The 21,540-nt window shown below is 39.5% G+C and overlaps 1 protein-coding gene across 2 annotated transcripts in view; it reads left to right on the top strand.

Annotated features, from left to right (window-relative positions):
- BTC (betacellulin) overlaps positions 1-14,143 on the top strand; it is a 50,033-nt gene extending 35,890 nt beyond the window's left edge. For both annotated transcript variants that reach the window (XM_070791591.1, XM_019962069.2), the window contains exons 4-6: positions 7,526-7,672; positions 9,709-9,819; positions 11,655-14,143. In XM_070791591.1, the coding sequence (XP_070647692.1) occupies positions 7,526-7,672; positions 9,709-9,817 (256 nt within the window). In that variant the 3' untranslated portion in view covers positions 9,818-9,819; positions 11,655-14,143. The remainder of the gene's footprint in view (positions 1-7,525; positions 7,673-9,708; positions 9,820-11,654) is intronic.
- Positions 14,144-21,540: the final 7,397 nt, after the last annotated feature.

Raw genomic sequence — 21,540 nt, 5'->3', positions numbered from 1 at the left:
TACAGCTCAAACAGCAGCTCGTCCTGGATCCCTGCACTGACTTGAGTTGGATGTCTGTCCTTAGTGATCTAGTCACATTTCAATGAAAAGCTCTTTCCCCCTGGAGTATCACTGTTGGTTTCTCTGACCCTCCCTTCTGTGACTGTGAGCTCCTAGAAGGCAGGGATGATGGCTTATTCGTTCTCATATTCCAGTGCCAAGCACAGTGCCTAGAATTTACTAGGTGCTCAAGAAATGTCTGATGAATAAATGAACAAGTCCCTCTGTCACAGTTCATATAGTGCTGTGCCTGCATGCATGCTAAGTCCCTTCAGTTGTGTCCCACTCTGTGAGACCCTATAGATTGCAGTCTGCCAGGCTCTTCTGTCCATGGGATTCTCCCAGCAAGAATACTGAGTTGGGTTGCCATTTCCTCTTCCAGGGGATCTTCCAGACCCAGGGATCGAAATGGTGTCTCTTATGTCTCCTGCATTGGCAGACGGATTCTTTACCACTGAGGGCTTCCCTGGTGGCTCAGACAATAAAGAGGTAAAGAATTTGCCTGCAAAGCAAGAGATCTGGGTTTGGTCTAGTGCTGTGCTGAATGTCAAATCCAAGGCTTTAATCTGAACCAGGAACACCTTCTTAGTGGTGATCCGGTATAAGACCAAGGAGGGCAGTGGGCTGATGGAGGAAGAACATTGGAGTCTTTGGAGTAAAATACACCTAAGATTTTGTTTCAACCAACTATGAGCAGTGTTAACAATGAGTTGGTTACCTTTCCTGGGTGTTTAATTATCTCTAAAAGAAGATAATAATATCCTTCTTTCATGTGTTGAAAATTAAGCAAAATAATACATCAAGCAAAAATATTTATTGTGGTACCCAGCACAGAGTAAATGTTCCATAAATGTACTATTGAATTGAATGGGAACTATTCAACTAGGTCTCACCTTTTAGGAGATTTTTTGTAGCACAGATTCAGGCAAAACCGTCTTGCCATGGGCGATTATGCCATCTTGGGAAACCAGAAATTTCTCCTTTTGCTTGGGATCATAGGAGTTTGTGGACTCCTGTCTTTATGGCAACCCACTCCAGTGTTCTTGCCTGGAGAATCCCAGGGATGGAGGAGCCTGGTGGGCTGCTGTCTATGGGGTCGCACAGAGTTGGACACGACTGAAGTGACTTAGCAGTAGCAGCAGCAGCAGTCTTTATATAAAAAACCAAAGTGTGTGTTTCAAATAACTCAATCCCTTCTTAATCTTCTCAGTATTTTTTGGGGGGGTGGGAAACAGGGATGATTTGTTTCCAGATACATAGCTTTTATTTTAGATGGCACAGCTCACTTGTTACTGTTTAGTCATTAAGTCATGCCCGATTCTTTGCCACCCCATGGACTGTAGCCAGCCAGGCTCCTCTGTCCATGGGATTTCCTAGATAAGAATACTGGAGTGGATTGCCATTTCCTTCTCCAGGGGACCTTCCCAACCCTGGGACTGAACCCTCGAATCCAAGTCTCTTGCAGGAGACAGGCGAATTCTGTATTCCTGAGCCATCCTGGAAACCCAATGGCTCATCCGGTAAAGATTCTGCCTGCCAGGAAGGAGCCTCAGGAGATGAGGGTTTATTCCCTGGGCAGTATTATATGTGGTTGGACAACTTGGGAGCCAGACTTCCTGCATTTGAATCCTAGCCCCCACTCACCTACTTTCTTTATATCTCAGTTTCTCCATCTTCCAAAAGGGGTCAATAATACTACTTCAAAGGTTGTTATAAGGATCGGTTAGTTAATACTTACAAAGTTCTTACAATAGTGCCTAGTGATTATTTCAGAACAGAGATCCCAGAGTCCTCAAAGGACATCAGATCAGATCAGATCAGTCGCTCAGTCGTGTCCAGCTCTTTGCGACCCCATGAATCCCAGCACGCCAGGCCTCCCTGTCCATCACCAACTCCCGGAGTTCACTGAGACTCATGTCCATCGAATCAGTGATGCCATCCAGCCATCTCATCCTCTGTCGTCCCCTTCTCCTCCTGCCCCCAATCCCTCCCAGCATCAGAGTCTTTTCCAATGAGTCAACACTTCGCATGAGGTGGCCAAAGTACTGGAGTTTCAGCTTTAGCATCATTCCTTCCAAAGAAATCCCAGGGCTGATCTCCTTCAGAAGGGACTGGTTGGATCTCCTTGCAGTCCAAGGGACTCTCAAGAGTCTTCTCCAACACCACAGTGCAAAAGCATCAATTCTTCGGCACTCAGCCTTCTTCACAGTCCAACTCTCACATCCATACATGACCACAGGAAAAACCATAGCCTTGACTAGACGAACCTTTGTTGGCAAAGTAATGTCTCTGCTTTTGAATATGCTATCTAGGTTGGTCATAACTTTCCTTCCAAGGAGTAAGCGTCTTTTAATTTCATGGCTGCAGTCACCATCTGCAGTGATTTTGGAGCCCCAAAAATAAAGTCTGACACTGTTTCCACTGTTTCCCCATCTATTTCCCATGAAGTGATGGGACCGGATGCCATGATCTTCGTTTTCTGAATGTTGAGCTTGAAGCCAACTTTTTCACTCTCCACTTTCACTTTCATCAAGAGGCTTTTTAGTTCCTCTTCCCTTTCTGCCATAAGGGTGGTGTCATCTGCACATCTGAGGTTATTGATATTTCTCCCGGCAATCTTGATTCCAGCTTGTGTTTCTTCTAGTCCAGCATTTCTCATGATGTACTCTGCATATAAGTTAAATAAACAGGGTGACAATATACAGCCTTGACATACTCCTTTTCCTATTTGGAACCAGTCTGTTGTGCCATGTCCAGTTCTAACTGGTGCTTCCTGACTTGCATACAGATTTCTCAAGAGGCAGATCAGGTGGTCTGGTATTCCCATCTCTTTCAGAATTGTCCACAGTTTATTGTGATCCACACAGTCAAAGGCTTTGGTATAGTCAATAAAGCAGAAATAGATGTTTTTCTGGAATTCTCTTGCTTTTTCCATGATCCAGCGGATGCTGGCAATTTGATCTCTGGTTCCTCTGCCTTTTCTAAAACCAGCTTGAATATCAGGAAGTTCACGGTTCACATATTGTTGAAGCCTGGCTTGGAGAATTTTGAGCATTACTTTACTAGTGTGTGAGATGAGTGCAATTGTGTGGTAGTTTGAGCATTCTTTGGCATTGCCTTTCTTTGGGATTGGAATGAAAACTGACCCTTTCCCATCCTGTGGTCACTGCTGAGTTTTCCAAATTTGCTGGCATATTGAGTACAGCACTTTCACAGAATCATCTTTCAGGATTTGGAATAGCTCAACTGGAATTCTATCACCTCCACTAGCTTTGTTCGTAGTGATGCTTTCTAAGGCCCACTTGACTTCACATTCCAAGATGTCTGGCTCTAGGTGAGTGATCACACCCTCGTGATTATCTGGGTTGTGAAGATCTTTTTTGTACCGTTCTTCTGTGTATTCCTGGCATCTCTTCCTAATATCTTCTACTTCTCTTAGGTCCATACCATTTCTGACCTTTATCGAGCCCATCTTTGCATGAAATGTTCCTTTGGTATCTGATTTTCTTGAAGAGATCCCTAGTCTTTCCCATTCTGTTGTTTTCCTCTATTTCTTTGCATTGGTCGCTGAAGAAGGCTTTCTTATCTCTTCTTGCTATTCTTTGGAACTCTGCATTCAGATGTTTATATCTTTCCTTTTCTCCTTTGCTTTTCGCTTCTCTTCTTTTCACAGCTATTTGTAAGGCCTCCCCAGACAGCCATTTTGCTTTTTTGCAGTTCTTTTCCATGGGGATGGTCTTGATCCCTGTCTCCTGTACAATGTCATGAACCTCAGTCCATAGTTCATCAGACACTCTATCAATCAGATCTAGGCCCTTAAATCTATTTCTCACTTCCACTGTATAATTATAAGGGATTTGATTTAGGTCATACCTGAATGGTCTAGTGGTTTTCCCTACTTTCTTCAATTTAAGTCTGAATTTGGTAATAGGAGTTCATGGTCTTAGCCACAGTCAGCTTCTGGTCTTGTTTTTGCTGATTGTATAGAGCTTCTCCATCTTTGGCTGCAAAGAATATAATCAATCTGATTTCAGTGTTGACCATCTGGTGATGTCCATGTGTAGAGTCTTCTCTTGTGTTGTTGGAAGAGGGTGTTTGTTATGACCAGTGTATTTTCTTGGCAAAACTCTCTTTGCCCTGCTTCATTCTGTATTCCAAGGCCAAATTTGCCTGTTACTCCAGGTGTTTCTTGACTTCCTACTTTTGCATTCCAGTCCCCTATAATGAAAAGGACATCTTTTTTGGGTGTTAGTTCTAAAAGGTCTTGTAGGTCTTCATAGAACTGTTCAACTTCAGCTTCCTCAGCGTTACTGGTGGGGCATAGGTTGGATCACCATGATATTGAATGGTTTGCCCTGGAAATGAACAGAGATCATTCTGTCATTTTTGAGATTGCATCCAAGTACTGCATTTTGGACTCTTTTGTTGACCATGATGGCTACTCCATTTCTTGTGAGGGATTCCTGCCCGCAGTAGTAGATATAATGGTCATCTGACTTAAATTCACCCATTCCAGTCCATTTCAGTTTGCTGATTCCTAGAATGTAGATGTTCACTCTTGCCATCTCTTGTTTGACCACTTCCAATTTGCCTTGATTCATGGACCTGACATTCCAGGTTCCTATGCAGTATTGCTCTTTACAGCATCGGACCTTGCTTCTATCACCAGTCACATCCACAGCTGGGTATTCTTTTTGCTTTGGCTCCATCCCTTCATTCTTTCTGGAGTTATTTCTCCACTGATCTCCAGTAGCATATTGGGTACCTACTGACCTGGGGAGTTCCTCTTTCAGTATCCTATCATTTTGCCTTTTCATACTGTTCATGGGGTTCTCAAGGCAAGAATACTGAGGTGGTTTGCCATTCCCTTCTCCAGTGGACCACATTCAAGGGTCATAGCATCTTTAAATGTTATTTTTAATTTATCAGATATTTATTAAATAAAAAGTCATTCATTTGCTCAGCATTTATTAAACATTTGCTAGCATCTTTCACCCTTTCCTCTTCCTTTCCCTTCTGAAATGACCGTTAGCTGATACTTTATTAATTAGATGAGCAGTGAAATAACATGAGTCATTGTAACTAGCTGTGTAAGGGTTTGACCTTCTACATAGCTTCACTGGGTTATAGTTAATAGGAAGGACTGCTTACTGAGAAATTCATTTAAAGCATGGGTGAGTAACTGAACCCAGAGCTTATAATTAGGAAAACATTCTAAAAGAGTAGCAAGTAATTGCCGTGTACTTTATGGGCAAAGTTATTGTTTAAAAATGCTGTATTTAGTAAATTTGTTACAGAAACATTCCAGCTAATTAGAAGAGACTATATTTGTAGATTTTAATTATAACCTTAAAAAAAACCCCATTAAAACCTCCCTCCCACACTTGCGATCAAAAGTGATTCTTCCCCCATTTCCAGTTCTATGTGCAAGAGATTTTTTGATATTTCAGATATTTCTAAGCTCTCTTCCTGTTATTTTGACCTTGCGATGAAGAGTCTAGCTATCTTGCAGGAAGCAATTTTCCCTCATACATCCTGGGGTCATTTTGCAATAGATGGCCTTAGGTGGTTTTTTTCTCCTTTGCTTGCATAGAGCCTCATCTTTCAATTGATGGCTGTGACCAAGCTAGTTTTTCTTTTTTTTTTTTTAATCATTGTAGCAGCTACAATATAATCAGTCAGGGACCTCCTTACTTGAGAAATAAGGCTTTGTGGGAACTAACTGCCTTGGCTTTTTATCAGACATAGACTCTAGAGTGGCCTGGCAATAGATATCTGCTTAAACAATAACAACAAAAAATGAAATTACACAGTCATCTTTCTAAGAAGCAGAGCTTCATCTTTCTGAAATTTAAATAATTATGTATACGACCAGTATCTCTTTGTGTTTGGCATGAGTCTGAGGAGAAAAAAAGAGAAGATATTTGTTAGCCAAAAGTAGTGATGTTACAACATATCATTTTGGTTTTCAAATATCTTCAGACAAACTTTTTATGCATCCTTTAGGCATCTGACACAAGTCAGGGACTGCAATGAACAGTCCTCAGATTACTGAATTTTAGGTGGTTGAATGCTGCTTGGTCAAATGGCTCTGTAACTGTAACTTCAGACAGGGGAGCATCTGCTAAGTTGAGGTCAACTCAGGACTGTATTGATGAAGTTGATGAGAGAATGAGAGGGGAATTGGGGCGTTTGGAGAGCTTGCTGATTTCTGTTTACTTCACTTTACCATGACCATGCAGCAAAGGGGCCTTTAGAGAGCAGAGGGATAGGTGGGGCTCCCCAGTGACTCAGAGGGTAAAGAATCTCCCTGCAATGCAGTAGGCACAGGTTTGATCCTTGGGTGGGGAAGATCCCCTGGAGGAGGAAATGGCAACCCACACCAATATTCTTGCCTGAAAAATCCTATGGACAGAGGAGCCTGGTGGGCTACAGTCCATGGCATCCCAAAAGAGTCAAACACGACCAAGCTAATATGCACACAGGGAATGGTGCACAGATCTGAGACTGGCTTTAGAGGATCAGATAAAGGAACTGGAGAGGACATCTATTGTGTTTTGAGGGGATGCAGTTGGGGAGGTGGTGGATGGAAGAGACTTACCTAGTCTGACTCCTGCAAGCATTAGAACCAGAACTGATGGGTGGAAGATGAAAAGAGAGGCCAGGGGTGGGGGAAGGTGTGTGGAGAGGAGTCCTATAAAATAACATTTACAGAGCTTTGTGTATGTTCCATGTTTGATCATATAAAACCATATACTTTGAATATAATTTATAATAGGAGAACTCAGGCACACTGAAACTCTTTGTATCACCCTCTGATGAAATGGGAAATCCTGGGGATTTTTGAATTCCCTGTCCGGGGATATTTAAGCACTTGAGAGTGCTGTATAGGGGATTTTATCACCCCCTCCCTTTCAAACTCAGAATCTAAAATTTCAGGGTAGATTTTAGTGTTACCCTCCCCGTTTATTTATCTTAGACATATTGTTGCTGCTAAGTCACTTCAGTCGTGTCCAACTCTGTGTGACCCAATAGATGGCAGCTCACCAGGCTCCGCTGTCCCTGGGATTCTCCAGGCAAGAACACTGGAGAGGGTTGCCATTTCCTTCTCCAATGCATGAAAGTGAAAAGTGAAAGTGAAGTCGTTCTGTCGTGCCCAGCCTTCAGTGACCCCATGGACTGCGGCCTTCAAGGCTCCTCCGTCCATGGGATTTTCCAGGCAAGAGTACTGGAGTGGGGTGCCATTGCCTTCTTCAGACATATTGTTAATGATGTTCAAAGGATGACAGGTTTTTAGCAAAGAATGAAATTTCTCGTAAACACAGTGATTGTACAGCTTAAACACATTTTGTTTAAAGGAATTGTACCCTTTGTTAATTCCAAGTAATGAAAAAAGTGTTAATTTCTTCAACAAAGAAATAGTAGAGATTCTTAAGAGTCTTTTACTCTTTGACCTTGTTGCCCTGTTTTTGTTCTATTTTTATAGCTGTGATGAAGGCTATGCTGGGGCCAGATGTGAGAGAGTTGACTTGTTTTACCTAAGAGGAGACAGAGGGCAGATTTTGGTGATTTGTTTGATAGCAGTTATGGTAATTTTTATCATTTTAGTGGTCAGTATCTGCACATGCTGTCAGTAAGTATTTTTAAATTTAATTTTAAGGAAGTCTAAAAACTTTTATCTTTCCTTTCCTATCTTCTTTCCTTCCTTCCCTCCTTCCTGCCTTTTCTCTTCCCCCCCTTTTTTTAATTTAAATTACTTTTTACAGTTCACCATCATTTATTCTGAAGCATTTATAATAAACACATGACATGATTTTTGTCATTTTTCTAAGCATAATTATTATAATTCAAATAAAATTTATATAAATCCTCTGAGAAAGAGGAAGTGGGCAAAATGGATGAAGGCAACCCAAATGTATAAACTTCTAGTTATAAGATAAACAGGTCATGGGATGTAATGTACACATAGTGATTATAGTTAATAAAACAGTCTTGAATATTTGAAAGTTTCTTAGGAGATCTGGAAAGTTCTCATCACAAGAATGAAAATTTTTGTAAATGTGGAGATGGCTATTAAATACTAAACTTATTGTGGCGATCATTTTCAATATAAACATACATCAAATCATACCTGAAATGAATAAAATGTTACACATCAACTACATATCAATTTAAAAAGTCAGTTTTGTTGTTCAGTTGCTAAGTCGTGTCCAGTCCCATGAACCGCAGCACACCAGGCCTCCTGTCCTCCACTGCCTCCTTGAGTTTGAGCTTTCATCCCCTTCTCCTCCCACCTTCCATCTTTTCCAGCATCAGGGTCTTTTCCAGTGAATCAGCTCTTCACACCAGGTGGCCAAAGGACTGGAGCTTCAGCTTCAGCATCAGTCCTTCCAATGAATATTCAGGATTGATTTCCTTTGGGATTGACAGGTGTAATCTCCTTGTAGTCCAAGGAAATCAAAAAAAGTCAAATATTTAGCCCTAGAGTCCATCACGTTTTATGTAAGTTTGTTAATAGCTTAAACAATACTTTTCTTAAACTATACCGTGACACAAAAACTTTGAAAGATAGAAACAAAAGTATTTTTTATTAGTCACATTAAAATAATGAATTTTATTTACAAAAGATGCCTGCACTGTTTCTCCTGTCTTTATTTTTTATATACCTCAACTTTGTTAATCAAGAAAATCCTTGTTTTTTCTCTGAGATAGAATGGCTTAGTACAATGCTTTAGTTTTGGAAACTCATCAAATTTTTGATCAGGCCAGAACTCCCACACAGCATGCTAAAAAAGCATTTTCTTAAAATGCTACCTTCATGTCTTGAGAAGCCTCCTGAACTGTACTTTGGACTGTGGTTCTCATTACAGGAAGGTGTTACAGGAGTCCTTTCTTTATAGCATTCTTGGTAGAAAAGCGTTAACACAGCTACCAGCTGTCTAGAGAGATGTTTGTCCCAGCTGTGCCATCAAACACTTTTGAGAACTTGGACAAACTTCTTAATCTCTTTAAACTTTAATTTTATTTTCTGTAAAATGAGAGGATTAAACTCTCATTTACAAATAATCTGTAGGATTCCTTCTAGCTATAAAATTGATAGATATTTGTAACGTTTTACTTCCTTTATGGCAAAAAGGAATTTTAGAATGCCAAGTTTGGGGCAGAGCTGGGAAATGCTCTATTTTATTACATTCATTTTGTATCATATTTTAAGAAAACTGGACTGCACTACAGAATATCTAATACGTTTTTTGATTAATTTATCTGGAAACTTAATTAACATATTCAGAGATTACCCTCATTCTCTTAGTCTTATGTTGGTTTCCATTTTGTACTATCTTTTATTTACATACTAAATAATGCTTATCAGTCTATTTTGTAAAATGACTTGGCCTGAAAGGTTTTCTTGTGCTCAACAAGCTCTATCCACAATCAAGTACTACGTTCCTTCTATGTAGCTAAAGCTACATTCTCTCTGTTCTTTTGCTATTGTAGCTATTTGAGCCTAGAGAAAGGGATAGTTAAGAGAGAACCTAAAAAAATTTTTTTTTCATGAACCTGTACATTTTTACCAGTCTGGAAATAAGATCTTAGGCTTTATTGATGTTTAATTTTGTGACTGCAGTAACTAAAAGGACCACTCTAATTTCTAACACTTTGTTTTCCAAGTCCTCTTCGGAAACGTCGGAAAAGAAGAAAGAAGGAAGAAGAAATGGAAACTCTGGGTAAAGATATAACTCCTATAAATGATGATATTCAAGAGACTAGTATTGCTTAATGGTAAGTGTGATAAACTTAGTAGATGGGGAGCTCTTCAGGTGATATTTGCCTGGTGAAGTGGGGTTTAATTGCATTCAGTAAATCGATTGGAATTTGATTGTGTTTAAAAACATCTAAAAATAAATTGACAATTTTTTCATTGAATCTGAAGCCAGATAAAAGACTTTATCATATCTTTCTTTTGCATGGTACCACAGAGATAGAATATAGACTTTTACACAGTTTTTCCGATGCACTTAGATCAGTCTGGTTTCTTGTTCTGTGTGGTTGTGGTGGTTATTTTATATTCTTATAAAATATTATAAGATATTTGATATATTTTTCACTTGGGGACACAAATAAGAAAGATTTTAGTTTAGACATCTCACATTGAAAGGAAATAGCAAAAGCAGTGTTTTGATAATAACCATGTTTATGGAGCATTTACCACATTCCAAGCACTGTTCGAGGCTCTTTTAAAAGTTCCATCATTTGAGATCCCAGCAGGAATCAGAAATTCTCTCAGATGATCCAACAAAGACATTTTGATGAAGGGGCTGGGAGGGCAGGGTTGAGGGAACCTATAGGAATATTGAGGCTCCCAGAGTCTAGCAACTGCTGGAGGCTGTCCCCCACCTGTGCCTGAAAGGGCAGAAAAACACTTACCTTGCCATTGAGAAGCTGGCTGTGCTCTAGGGCCCACCAGGCAGAAACTGTAGCTATGGATGGGAGTAGCCATGGTCAGCACCTGAATAAGGAAGGAGGCAGGAGCGGGAGAAGAATATCCCCAAACCTCTGTCCTCTTGCCTTCAGATCTGCAGCAGGTACCTTTCACTAGCCAAACCCAGAGGAAAGAGAGCATCCACATTTGCTTGTACCAGAGTTCTTATGCAGAGAACTATTATTTCTGCCTTTCTGCTTACCATTCCCAGAGCTGGCTTCATCCTTGGCTAAGTCCTCTTAGGTCATAGAGGAAGCTAGCAGCAACCATGGCCGCACATGGCCTTGTTCATCCAGCAGGAGAAAGTGGTGGCTTTCCATAGCTTACCCAGCAAAATCTCCTTTTCCAGAAATGCTCAACTGAACAATAGAATACAGTAAATGATTATCAAGAAATTATAATGTTCTTCTAGCTTATTATCAGAATGATATGAATGAATTGAAAACAAAAATGCTGACTCTGGAGGGTTTTGTTTTTGGGGTGTGTGTGTGTGTGTGTGTGTGTTTTATGAGATTGCAAGGAGAATAGGTGGCTCATGTCCTGAAAAACTTGGAGCTCCCCAAGGGTTTTGGCAAAGCCTTTTTAAAGGGCAGGTGGGAGGTGGGATGGCTGGGTACATGATCAGCTTGTGCACAGTTCTCTGAATGGCTGATAATGAGGCAGCATGGTGGTGTCATAGGGATTAACATTATTAGTTTTTAGGCTCCAGTAGAAACTTGGGGCTACGTGTTCAGGGTCATCAGGTAGGTAACTTCTTCTATTTGGTGGGAGGTTTTCCCATTGGCAAAATAAGTCAGGAAATTTGCATCAAATACTATTAATTAGGTACTTGAGAGAGTACATAAAGCAGAGGATACGGGTGAAGGCAGGTCTCAGAAAGTCCCCATAGGGTCTGGCTCAGTTACAATTCCCCCCTTTTCTTATATATTCCTCAATCTTGAGGAGAATGAGTTTTGAAGAAGAAAAGGAATAAAGGTTCAGATAGAGAGGTTAATTAATAAACTTGACAGAGGTACCCACAGAGTACCCACAGTTTCCTGCTTGGGATTTGTGTTTTGGTTTTTTTTGTAACTACATAATAAATTTTGTTTTAATGGCTTGCTCTTTTCTTTTTTTTCTTTCCTTTTTCCTATAGTCGATGAAGATTACTCCAGGTTGATGGCAAGTTACAAAGTATCTTCTTACTCATTTGAAAATGGACAGAATGTGTCTCAGGAAACAGCTAGCAAAATGAATTTTAAATAATGTATTTACTTTTTGTCTGTAATGTTGATTTGTGTTGTTTACTATTATTTTTGTAATACTAAGTAATTTTATTATTATATAGTGTTTGGGAAAAGCACCCAGTTAAGCAGGGACATTTGAATAAACTTCCAATTCAGTTTTGTCACCAAAATTACTAGTCAAACAAAAAAGAAGAGTAGGAAGGAGTTTAGATCTTAGGAATTGCATTAATAATAAAACTACCATTTATCCAACACTTACTATGTGCTAAGAGTTTGAAATACATTATTTCCTTTCATTCCTTCAAAAACCTATGATTCTCATTTCTCGTGTATAGAAACAGGCCCTAAGAAGCTAAAGGACATTCCCTGGTGGCTCAGATGGTTAAGAATCTGCCTGCAATGCAGGAGACCTGGATTTGATCCCTGGGTCTTGCAGATATCCTGGAGAAGGGAATGGCAACCCACTCCAGTATTCTTACCTGGAGAATCCCATGGACAGAAAAGCCTAGCAGGCTACAGTCCATGGGATTGCAAAGAGGCAGATACAACACAAGAAGTTAAATGATCTAACCCAGATTTATATAGTTAGGAATTGGTGGAGCTGAAATTGGAACCAATATTTAGCCAAGTTCAAGGTTTGCTGTTAACCATCATTTTTGTTCACTGGAGTTGTTGCAACCTAATGCACAATATAACCCAAGACTTTACACTAAACTGTGTTTGCAATGACTGAGGCACTGGTACATTTTCCTGCAGAAACTCAGATTGCAGAGTCCTGGATACATGTTAACTGTTACCATCATGCTTTCTATAGGCTTGACTTTCATTATGTTTCTTTGCTCCTTTGTAAATTCTCAGTGATATACATACATTTTTACATTTCTAAAGCAAACAGATTTGTCCCACAGTTTAGGAAAATGACAGAGATGGAAAGTAATTGCATGACCATCTTTAAGCTCCAAGTAAATGTTTATGCTTGCTAAAGGATAGATGAAGCGCTGGAAGAGGCTGTTTATCCTGGGGTAAATGGTCAGGGACATCACAACAGAGCCCAGGCAGGATGTATAAGGCATATCCTGATTTTTGTTCTTCTGGTGCTTCCCAGGTGACACTAGTGGTAAAGAACCCACCTGCTAATGCAGGATACTTAAGAGACACAAGTTCAATCCCTGGGTTGGGAAGATGCCCTGGAGGAGGGCATGGCAACCTATTCTAGCACTCTTGCCTAGAGAGTCCCATGGACAGAGGAGCCTTGTGGGCTATGGTCCATAGGGTCACAAGGAGTCTGACACAACTGAAGTGACTTAGCACACAAGAAAACAGTACCTGTGATTGCTCTCAGATGAATTTTAGTGCAATCAAATTATGACCATAGTCACCTGTTACTTGGGACCATCTTGCCAATGCTCCTTCAACTCCATATTACATTTAATGAAGATTCTTTTTAAATCTGAAAAAGCGGAATGTACATTTAGCCAAAATTCCATATAATATGGAATTTCCTACATTGGCTGGGTGGATCATTTATAAAAACTGATGGCAGATATCCTCAAATTACTACAATTTTGCTATTGTGCCTATCAGCAAAACAGCTTTTCCAGAATCTTTGTAAATTCTAATTTGCAGTGTAGACTCCATGCCTGAAATGAAGCAGAGAATTCAGAGAAAAGGTGAAGTTGTGTATTACTTTTTATCACACACCGTATTTCAAGTGAGAATGAGGCTGTGCTTAAGTATAACACAGAAATAGCTCAAATATTAGTAAGAACTAAGTCAAACAATGGAGAAGGCAATGGCACCCCACTCCAGTACTCTTGCCTGGAAAATCCCATGTACGGAGGAGCCTGGTAGGCTGCAGTCCACGGGGTCGCAAAGAGTCAGACATGACTAAGTGACTTCACTGTTACTTTTCACTTTCATGCACTGGAGAAGGAAATGGCACCCCACTCCAGTACTCTTGCCTGGAGAATCCCAGGGACGGCGGAGCCTGGTGGGCTGCCGTCTACGGGGTTGGACAGAGTCGAACACAACTGAAGTGACTTAGCAGCAGCAGCAGCAGCAAGTCAAACAATGACCATCCTTGAATAGGGTCAGTTTCACCTGATACATTTTGTATACACTCTTTTCAAAAGCTTCCTCTGAGTTTCTTCATGCTTTCTCTTTCTCAGTCTTTACTGATACTAAGAGTGCTTGAAACAAATGTTTGTTAGAGCATTTAAATTTTTAAAAAATGCTATAACTGTTTCTTCTTTCCTTAATCAAGGTTGGTTGACCAATGGAATCTCTCAAGGCAATTCAAGCTTGGAAATTATGTTCTGATGCTAAAATGTGTCTCTTGAAATTTGGTAGATCTGAACTACCAATAAAGAACTTCAAAGATTTTCCTATGTTTTTGAAATGCATTTTATAATTTTTTTTTTTGCCTATACTGAATGACCTCATTTATGTAAACTGTCAGTATTACCATGTAATAAAATAAATTTATTTTTAAAACAAAGCAAATATATATTTGCTTAGGAATTTTCTATTGTTACCACACGTTATTAGTAGAAATAAATTTGAACATTATTGCCTTACAAAACCTTGTGTTTTATAGCAACTATCATGAATACCGTTGAAGTAGTTTACTCTGACCATAAGTTTTCCTTGGAAACTAAAGAATTTGAAAATGTAGTAGATACTTATGAGACTGGTTACTCAGCAGCCTGGACATATTTTTTAACCTCACTCTGTGGTGCTAGTGGTAAAGAACCTGCCTGCCAATGCAGGAGACACAAGAGACGTGGGTTTGATCCCTGTGTTGGGAAATCCCCTGGAGAAGGGAATGGCAACCCACTCCAGTATCCCTGCCTGGAGAATCTCATGGACAGGGCAGCCTGGTAGGCTACCGTCCATGGGGTTGCAAAGAGTTGGAACCCCACAACTGAGCATGAGCACCAGCTGTATTTGGTTGGTCTAAGGTGGGCGATTAATGAAATTGGGCCAACTGGAGTCATTTCCTGGGAAATTGGGAACTTGAAATAAAGTTATCCTTCTTTGGGTTCTTAGAGTATACAGATGTGCAGTTCAAAGCTATTGACAGTCATGTTTTGTTCCACGAGGTCCAGAAAAGCAAAGAAATTGGTGAAAGAGGAACCGAGGTGAAAGGTGAATTTCCTGACAGTCTGAATTCCTGTCCCATGCAATCTCAGAGTTTAGCTTCATTCAGTTCCTGTGTGTAGCCTCCACGAGACCTGTCAGTATCTTTGTAATGAATTCTTTCTTTGGCTTAAGCTAGTTCTATTTGGATTTCTATGACTTGGAACCAAGATCTTGACTAACTCCAGTGTATCATGAGATCATGGATGACAGTTTCTTAAAGCAGACATGACTTTGAAACAGTACTATCAAATAATGCCTTCAATTAGAGGAGCATTTCTAGCAATAATATTCCATTTATCACTGTATAGTCATTCAGGATAATGATTTCAGGGGAGCATGGAGACTAAGTAGACAGTCCAGCGAGCACTGATTGGGCATCTCCTGTAATTCTAGGCACCGTACCACCCACTGTGACAAATGATAAGGAGAAATAAGACATGGTCCCTTGGACAGTCTACAATTTACTGGAGGAAACAGCTACTCAGTGATAATTTCAATATAGTTTCGCAGTCTAAGAGAGACTCAGGTACTATGGGTTCAGAGAGGAGGACGACTTAGCCAGTTGAGAAGGAATCATGGAAGATTCTGGAGGGAAATTACATCTGAACTGATGACTGGCTCTGAGAATAAAGGTCTTTACCTCTTTACCCCATATCCCAGGTAAGGCCAGATAGTTCTTGGATCCTTAACAAATTCTACAGAATTTCTTGAAAAGCCTTATCAATAGAAGGACTAGTGGGTGTTGCTATGAGAGAATATGAGAAGAGAAAGAATGAAGGCTTCATGCCTTGTTTCAGAATGTCCTGTACATGACAGGGTAAAGTATATGGGCATGTGAGCTGAGAGGTGAGATGTTTCTGCTTCCAATACTGTTACAGCAATGAGCTGAGATAGAGAGCTTTTGATTGCTTCCTGGAGTGGATTATTTCCACTCTATATTATTGACCACAGTGTTACATAGAGAGTAGAGTAAAATGTTCTGGGTCAAATAACCTGCTATGTGGAAAAGGCCCTGGTTTCTGCCAAATTTTATGAAGGAAGTCTAGGACACATTTTAGTGCCCATGGTTTTAAGACCAAACTATTGCCTTAATGAAACCTTCATTTTAATATAGTCTGTATACACTACATTATGAGAACCTAAATATATTGGGGCATTGCTGTCATTCTTTCATTCAAAAATATTTGTTAAGTACCTACTAAGTGCCAAGTACCTTGGGTCCTGGGACCTCATCAGTGGACAAATAGTGACCTCAGGGTCACTAACTTATGTTGTAGTGGATATAATCCTTCACAGCACTGAATTTAAAACAGGGCTTATCCAAGAACTTATGGTATCCAGAGGACACTGTCAAACTTTCAACCTATACCACTGTCTTGGAGCGTGAAGCTCAAGATGAGCATTCCCAGAACTCAGTATATGGTGAGAGAAACAGTTTTCTTTTTACCCCCAAGTAATTTACGTATTTTAATAATAACTGTCAGGAGCAAAAAAAAAAAAGTTTGTTTCTTCGCTGCAAGAATCCTGGTTTATACAATCTTTTTTGTTATGGTTGATGAATGTGGGCGCTACATTCGGACATCTGTTCTTCAAAGACTCTTCTATGCCTCAAAGTATTTTTCTGCAAAGAAACCTTTTCCCATGTGACCTGCTTCGGCATTTGAGCACTGACACTGGAACATAACGTGAGAATAGTCTATTCCTGTCTCTTTGCTAATGTGACTTGATCCTGAGACTGTGTATCTTATAATAACATCTAGTTTGCACTTTTGCAAGTTCATTCAGCCTTGGGACCTGTCAGCTTTTGGTGTCTGAAGTAGTCTGAAATTCTGTATTAGAAAACTAAATCAATGATATAACTCTAAAAACAAAATCAGCAATTATTTTTCAGGAGATAAATTATGTTTGTGCTATAGGAAATTTCAAAATGTGGGTATCTAGGAACATTTATGCAACAATTATAGCCAGTACTTGTATTATAAAGGAAATGTTAAACGTGTTTCCAAGGACATTCTCCTTCACTTTTTCTTATTCTTATTCGAGTTTCAGTTACCAGGAAAGAAGTGCAACAGAAGTACTTCAGTAGGTGTTTTCCCTTTTCTCCTTTTTCAGCTTATTTAAATAAAAACAAAACAAAACAAAACAAAAAAACAGAACTTCACAGATACAGAACTCAGTGTTACTTGCTGCAGAAAGTGTAATTATTCTTGTATGAAGTGTGCAGAATAATAAAATATTTTGAAGCTCTGTGATCCAAGCTGGATGACAACTTTGTCATATGCTGGTTTTAGAAAGAAGTGAGAGAGAATCTTTTTCTGACTTGCTCTATAAAACCATTTTTATATTACTGCCATGCGTAAACTCATTTTAATAAAGCTGTTTCTAGCATATTCTTTTTTTTTTTAATACCCTAGGAACATTTGTTTACTCAATGATCCAGAACTAGCAACTCTAAAAAAATAATTTGCACAGTGCTTTTTGTTTGTTGGTTGGTCTTGATTTACTCCTGAAGATAACCTGGTCTTGCATTGTGAATAGTCACCCCTCTGTCTCATAGCTTCAACTGCACACCAAAGTATCTGAACTCTAATCTGATCCTTCTGTAAATGGCATAGGGTTAGGAGAAACTTGCTTCTGAACTATTATAACATAAAGGTTCTCAGCACAAGATCATAATTCAGACAGATTTGGGCTTCAATCCCAGGTAACTTACTATGAACCCCTGGGCAAGTTACTTAACCTTACTAATGTTTTCATCAGCAAAGTGAAAATAAATAATAAATAGGGTGGGCTGAGAGGATTAGATGAGACCATGCCAGTAACATGCTTAGCCTAGCACCTGGAATATTTTTAGTATTCTCTAGGTAAAGGTTCAAGTAATATTAGTTATTATTAGAAAGATCAATAATACTAAGGATGATGGTGGTGATGATACTGATGTTCTCTGATCACCCTTATGGAAAACAAGGAATTCTTTTCTGAACTTAAATTGCTGCACTGATACAGTAAAAGCTCTCTGTATTTTCAAGAGTTCATGATCCCCAGGAATGTCAATCTACTCTTGTCTGAACAAGCCATGTTTAGGTAGAGATTCCAACTCAGTGACTGGCCCTACGCAACTGCTCATTTCTCTCCCTGTATTCTTCCTCTCTCCCTTCTCCGTTTCTTCCTTGAAAGTACCCAATGAGAAGAATTAAGGAAGAATTATTACAATGCTATTGAAAGTAATGGAAGGGCTATTAATTTTTAAACTATGCTAAGTTCAGCTTGTTATTTTTGGAAGTGGGGTAGGACTTTTACCATTTGTAAGCTCAACATTACTTGAATTGAGTATAGTTTGACTCCAGGCCTGGGGATAACCTCTCCATGATTATTCACCATGTTCTTGCATAGTTAGAATTATCGTACACATTTATACAAGTACGAACTTAAGGCTCAGGAAGCTTTAGTCCCCTCCCAGACCACATTGTTAGTAAATCATTGTCACTTGCCTCTTAGGTATATTCCTTGATTTCCATAAGAGTGGTCAGAAAACACCAGAATCATCACCACTATCACCCTTAATATTATTGATCTTACTAATAATAACTGATATTACTTGAAATTTTACCTGCATGTATGTGTGCGAAATTGCTTCAGTCATGTCCAGCTCTTGAGACTCTATGGACTATAGCCTGACAGGCTTCTCTGTCCATGAAATTCTCCAGGCAAGAATACTGAAGTGGGTTGCCATGCCCTCCTCCAGGGGATCTTCCCAATCCAGTCACTGAACCCATGTCTCCTGCGGCTCCTGCAACCCAATCCTCCTGCAGGAGGATTCTTTATCACCGAGCCACCAGGGAAATATGAACCTTTACCTAGAGAATGCTTAAAATATTCCAGTCGCTAGACTAAACATTTTGCTGGCACTATCTTGGTACCTCAGAATTTGCAATAAAAGTACAACTGAAATTATCTACCTTCCAAAAGGAAAGAAACAGAAATTTGTTCTAGAGTCTGCCAATTAGCTCAATAAATTCCCCCTAAGACTATGTGGCCGACAAAACTTTGAGACATTTTAAAAAGTGAAAACTGAACAGGAATAAAATAAGAGCGTTCTGTAACAACCAGCTGAATATGTTTTTATTTGTTTTTAAAATTCAGCATCTCAGCCAGGTTGAATAGGCTTAGCTGACTTTTCTTAAACCTGTTAAAATATCTGGAAATAAGAAAGGACACTGACTAAAACACAGATAGATTTAGCAACAGGGCATGCATACTAACTCAAGGCACGCACATAAGACTCTTCCTGGAGAGTACTTACTTTGATAGGATAAAATAATTATTTGAGCCACAAAAGATATGAGGAAATAAACAGCCTGTAAAGTATTTGCCTATTCCAGAAGCTTTTGCAAATAATGAAGTATAATACAAATAGTTTTAATTTAAAAACATTTTTCTGATACCCCAAATTGACTCCACATTGCTCGAGTGCATTGAATCAATGGAACTTAATTAGTTTAAACCTCACCCATCTAGAATTTGTCACTACTTAGGCATGGACTGGGCAGATATTTACCTTCGTGAAAATGAAGAAATAGTATTTTTAAAACAACATTCAGTAAATGTCAATGTTATAAACCCTTCCAGTACATTGAAAATGTTATTTCAGCAGCAAAACTTTTTTTCATAGTAAATCATCACCTCATGTGACATCAGTACATGTTTAAAATCAGACTTGTCATTTTTATAAACTACCTTCAGATCCTAATCCAACTGGTTAAATATTACCAGAAGCTGACAACAGGAATGTGCATAAAAGTGTTGTTAAGTGCAGGGAGAATGCCAGTCCAGGTTCAATGCACGATGCTGGAAGCTTGGGGCTGGTGCACTGGGACGACCCAGAGGGATGGTATGGGGAGGGAGGAGGGAGGAGGGTTCAGGATGGGGAACACATGTATAATTTTTTTTTAATTAAAATTGAATAAAAAAAAAAAAGAAAGGAGAACAACATACAGTGTATTTCTTTCAAATAGGAGAAAAGACATATTCACAAAGTTACAATAAAAAGCCAAATAAGTTCTATTTATTCATCCAGTGAATATTCAGCACGTCTCTATGCATAGCATGGTGCCAAGAGATCAGGATAAAAGAATGAACTAGACTTAGCCCTGTCCCACAGAATTTTACTCTCTAGCAGCGAAGATGAAAGTTTTATACATACAAATAATGCCTTGCCAGTATGGACTAGGGATTTAGGGATTATGGAAGACTTCTCAGAAGAGGTGGTATTTATCTAGGGCTGGAAGAGTGAGTGGGATGCAGAAGACAGAAATTCGAGTGCCTGGCTTAGTGCAGATGAGAGCGTTGGGGAATCCATGATTGATTAAGGAGGGGAGAATATGCTTCTTTAAATGCTCTGACGTAATGTTTGTATGGATGATGGTGGTGAACAGGACAAGTGTACATCCAACCAAAAGGAATGTCTGCTTCCAAATGGAATGTATGCTTCCCAATGGGCCAAGTGTTCTTTAGGATGTCTATGGTCAATGGGTGTGTGGTACCCATTTCATACCATATGGAGTATACCATAAATCAGAGGCACTGTGTAAATTGTCAAAAGTACAATGAGTGTTCAGCAGTGATATACTAGATTATTGACAGTGACATATTTAGGCCTGGGGCAAAAAGAAAAACGTGAGTCCCTGTATACACTTATCAAAACATCCTTTTACATTTTGAATCAAGAAAAAAACATATAATGAAAACTCTGTAATAACAAAGCATGACTGTACATGTGAATACACATGACTAATCGATAAAGGTCTGCATTGCCCGCTCTGTTCACAGGCCCTCCTCAGTGCTCAAGAATTTGTCCTGCTGGGGACCTGATGGCAGCAGGCCTGGAACTGCAGGCTGTCTGAAGGCAGAGTGTTTCTGTTGCATAATAATGCAAGGTTGTAAAATAAATAACCACTGGTTATTGGTTGGTGGGTCTTTAATTCTAATTTAGATAGTTTATTCATCATGGATTTTTTTTGCGTGAATTTTGATTTAAAAAAAATCACATTGCACATTATTTATCCTCAATCCTCTGTTTATTGGCACCTCCTTTAATTTTGGTCTAGAGCAAGTGTCAGGCTCACTCCCCTCATCCTAATCCCATAGCTGGTTATTGACAAAAGGAAGAAGAAGAAACTAAATGCAGCAGGTTCTCCATGCAACTTTCCATAAACAAACAACTACAAAATCTCCAGGACAACTTAATGAATTTTACATTTTATTATTCCCAATATCATTCTAGAGATTTAATAAGGTCTTTAGATTGAGTTTAAATGTGAACTCTATTCCTTGCTAGTGAAAAGTCTTTGGACAAATCATATACATTTCCTGGGCTTCCCGCGTGGCTCAGTAGTAAAGAACATACTTGGAATGCAGGAGACATAGGAGACTTGGGTTTAGTCCCCAGGTTGGGGAAGATCCCCTGGAGGAGGAAATGGAAACTCACTCTAGTATTCATGTCTTGGAAATCCCACGGGCAGAGGAGCCTGGTGGGCTGCAGTCCACGGGGTCGCAAAGAGTCAGACACGGCTGAGCAACTGAGCACGTGAGCTCACACAGTTCTTAATCTGTAAATTTGATACAGTAATACTCATTGCATCACATGTTGGTGGC

This window comes from Bos indicus, chromosome 6, assembly GCF_029378745.1.
Source record: "Bos indicus isolate NIAB-ARS_2022 breed Sahiwal x Tharparkar chromosome 6, NIAB-ARS_B.indTharparkar_mat_pri_1.0, whole genome shotgun sequence".
Classification (NCBI taxonomy): Eukaryota; Metazoa; Chordata; class Mammalia; order Artiodactyla; family Bovidae; genus Bos; species Bos indicus.
This window is presented reverse-complemented; position numbering and strand designations above follow the sequence as displayed.